At 35.5% G+C, this 2,500-nt stretch overlaps 1 protein-coding gene across 15 annotated transcripts in view; it reads right to left on the bottom strand.

The window, feature by feature from the left end:
• Positions 1 to 2,500, bottom strand: part of Zn72D (Zinc-finger protein 72D) — a 59,746-nt gene that overhangs the window by 26,365 nt on the left and 30,881 nt on the right. For 6 of the 15 annotated variants that reach the window (XM_045735889.2, XM_045735891.2, XM_045735892.2 and 3 more), the window contains exons 14-15: positions 2,275 to 2,431; positions 1 to 1,458 (exon numbers count right to left, since the gene is read on the bottom strand). The exon at positions 1 to 1,458 is cut by the window's left edge and continues 1,405 nt beyond it. In XM_045735889.2, the coding sequence (XP_045591845.1) occupies positions 1,385 to 1,458; positions 2,275 to 2,431 (231 nt within the window). In that variant the 3' untranslated portion in view covers positions 1 to 1,384. The remainder of the gene's footprint in view (positions 1,459 to 2,274; positions 2,432 to 2,500) is intronic. The other 9 variants (XM_069306284.1, XM_069306292.1, XM_069306276.1 and 6 more) reach the window with 5 other exon arrangements.

Here is a 2,500-nt window from a genome sequence, read left to right as displayed (position 1 = left end):
TTGATCAAGCTAGGCACCATAAGGACCTAACACAAAGGTTGGATGCAAGTGATACAACACAGATGAGGGCAATACGAGTGTATTCAGTTGTAGGTCTGAGCGCCTCCCTTGCCAACCCATGTAATATCCAATTTTTATACATGATACATAGACGAATCGTTTTCTGGGATCAGTGGCGATGCACCTGATAACAGTAGCATAAAAGAAATTAGAAGCTTCCATGGTGGTGTTTTCCATAGATATTTTCAAGAACAGCTGAATCTCTTCCAGAATGACAATCTCTTTCAGTGAGTGGCCTTACAAAGCGATCTTTTGAAGGGTGTACTTGAGTGCATTATTTGCAAGCACACAGAACAAAGAAACAGGAAGCGAAAATCTATCTGTAACGAGAGCCCAAGTCGTGCTGTGTACCATGGACTGCTTCATTGATTATCACTCACTTCCAAAGAACTGAGTGTGTAATACTGTGGGTTACTGTGTAAATAGTGTGTGAAACTGTACATACCAGCCCATGATAACTTTCTCCCCGTCCTCACAGCCAAAGTGGATTTTTTTTTTTTTTTTACATGTACATGTTCAGGGAAGGGTATTTATTTTACAAAGAAAAATTTTTTTTTTTTGCAAACACTTGATTTTACGCGTGCACGGGGAATGTCACGAACTCAGAGCATCACAGTGGTTAATACCTATGAGTGTAGCAGTGTCCCCAGAATTAACTTTGGTACAGTCCTTACAGGTCATTAAATTGGGTGGCTACTGTGTTTGTAAATATTAATTAGTATGCATGTGCTCACTCACTACTCACTAATTAGTATGTATGTACTCACCTAGTTGTGCTTGCAGGGGTTGAGCTTTTGCTCTTTGGTCCAGCCAGATATATGTATGTACATATGTGTGTGTGTGTGTATTTTATTTATTTATTTATTATATATATATATATATATATTATATATATATATTATATATATATATTTATATATATTTATATATATATTTATATATATTTATATATATATATATTTATATTTTGCCATTACTTATTGACTTAAAAAATCAAGCATTACTAACAAATATTTTGTGAAGATGAAGTGAAGTCTATACTGAATTATGATAAATAATGACGACTGTAGGAGTGTACACAAGAAACCTCATCGAAATAGTTTAACCCAGGAAATGCCCTTTATGCCAATAACTTGGTCTCGAGAGAAAATAAAATTAAAATTTCACATAGTAAAGAATTTAAGAACACTACAAATTTACAACACAATTACACACTTTTTATACTGCTTGTTGAGCTTGTCAACAAAATGGTAATTAGGATCAAAACAACTTGCCTTAAAAAATTATTAGCAAAATATTAAAATATTCCAGCACCTTCTAAGGACTATTTGCTCTCCTTATCCATATCCATCTTTGAGTCTTCACCGTCCTCTTTCTTATCTTTTTTTCCATCTCCACCTATAAGATAAAAAAAAAAGATTAATTTATCACAGTTTCCCTGGGCAAGAATTTCCCACTCCCAAGATACCACCTGTATTTCCTTACAGCCTCTGCTGTAAGGAAATGTACCTAAACATAAAATACATGACATGAATTTTCAGCCACAAGTCAATGACTTTTTCAGGTTGTACCCTCTTAAATTACATTATGTATACATACACACACAATGGGGTTAATGGGGAACCACATGGAGGTGAAAATACATTGAGAGCTAAATTTTGGAAGTGGCAACAAGAAACTTTCTAAGCCAACATGTCAAGGGAACCACAAGAATGAGACGCAACGACAAACCAGCTAGACTACCTGATATTCACCTCGAGTCAGAAATAAGGAAAGTCAAATTTGAAGCTCCCATGAAAATGAGCAACCACAGCATATTGACATTTGAGTATCTGGTGGAAGTGGGTGTGGGATAATGGATAATTTATTTAATAACGAGTGGACTATCTTATAGGGTTTTGCCACACCTCCTACAATAGGTTATATTTGTGTTCAAATCCACAAGGGCCGTGATGAGGATGTACATTTACATCCTCATTTACATAAATTGTACATTTATAGTTAGGTTAGTGGATTTGTTCATTTGATGCATCATGTTAGTGTGACTTCTGTGTGTATATTTGTGTTGATTAGTAAAATTCAGATGTATGGTATTTATTATAATTAACTTGCTTATTTTATTATGTTTAAAGATTTAATTTGTTGGTTTTGCACCTGTACACCTTAAAAGATTATGGGGGCTACTTTACAACAAAAAACAATTTGAATGCCTACCGTCCAACTCACCCTCGGAGTCATTGCCCTCGCCTGTGGAATTGTCACGTCTTCTTTTACGTGTGAAGCGGCCACCACGCTGGAATTTGGGTGGAGGAATAGGGTCCATTCCAAGCACCTTGTGTATTTGACGGAATGCTATCAACCGCAGAGCATGCTGAGGATAAGACATGTATAACATTTTATACATCATGCTGGCTCTAGTTTTATTACCAATTTGACTAAA

The sequence above is a fragment of the Procambarus clarkii genome, chromosome 6, assembly GCF_040958095.1.
Source record: "Procambarus clarkii isolate CNS0578487 chromosome 6, FALCON_Pclarkii_2.0, whole genome shotgun sequence".
NCBI classification, from domain to species: Eukaryota; Metazoa; Arthropoda; class Malacostraca; order Decapoda; family Cambaridae; genus Procambarus; species Procambarus clarkii.
The sequence above is the reverse complement of the archived record's forward strand: the minus strand, read 5'-3'. Positions and strand labels throughout refer to the sequence as shown.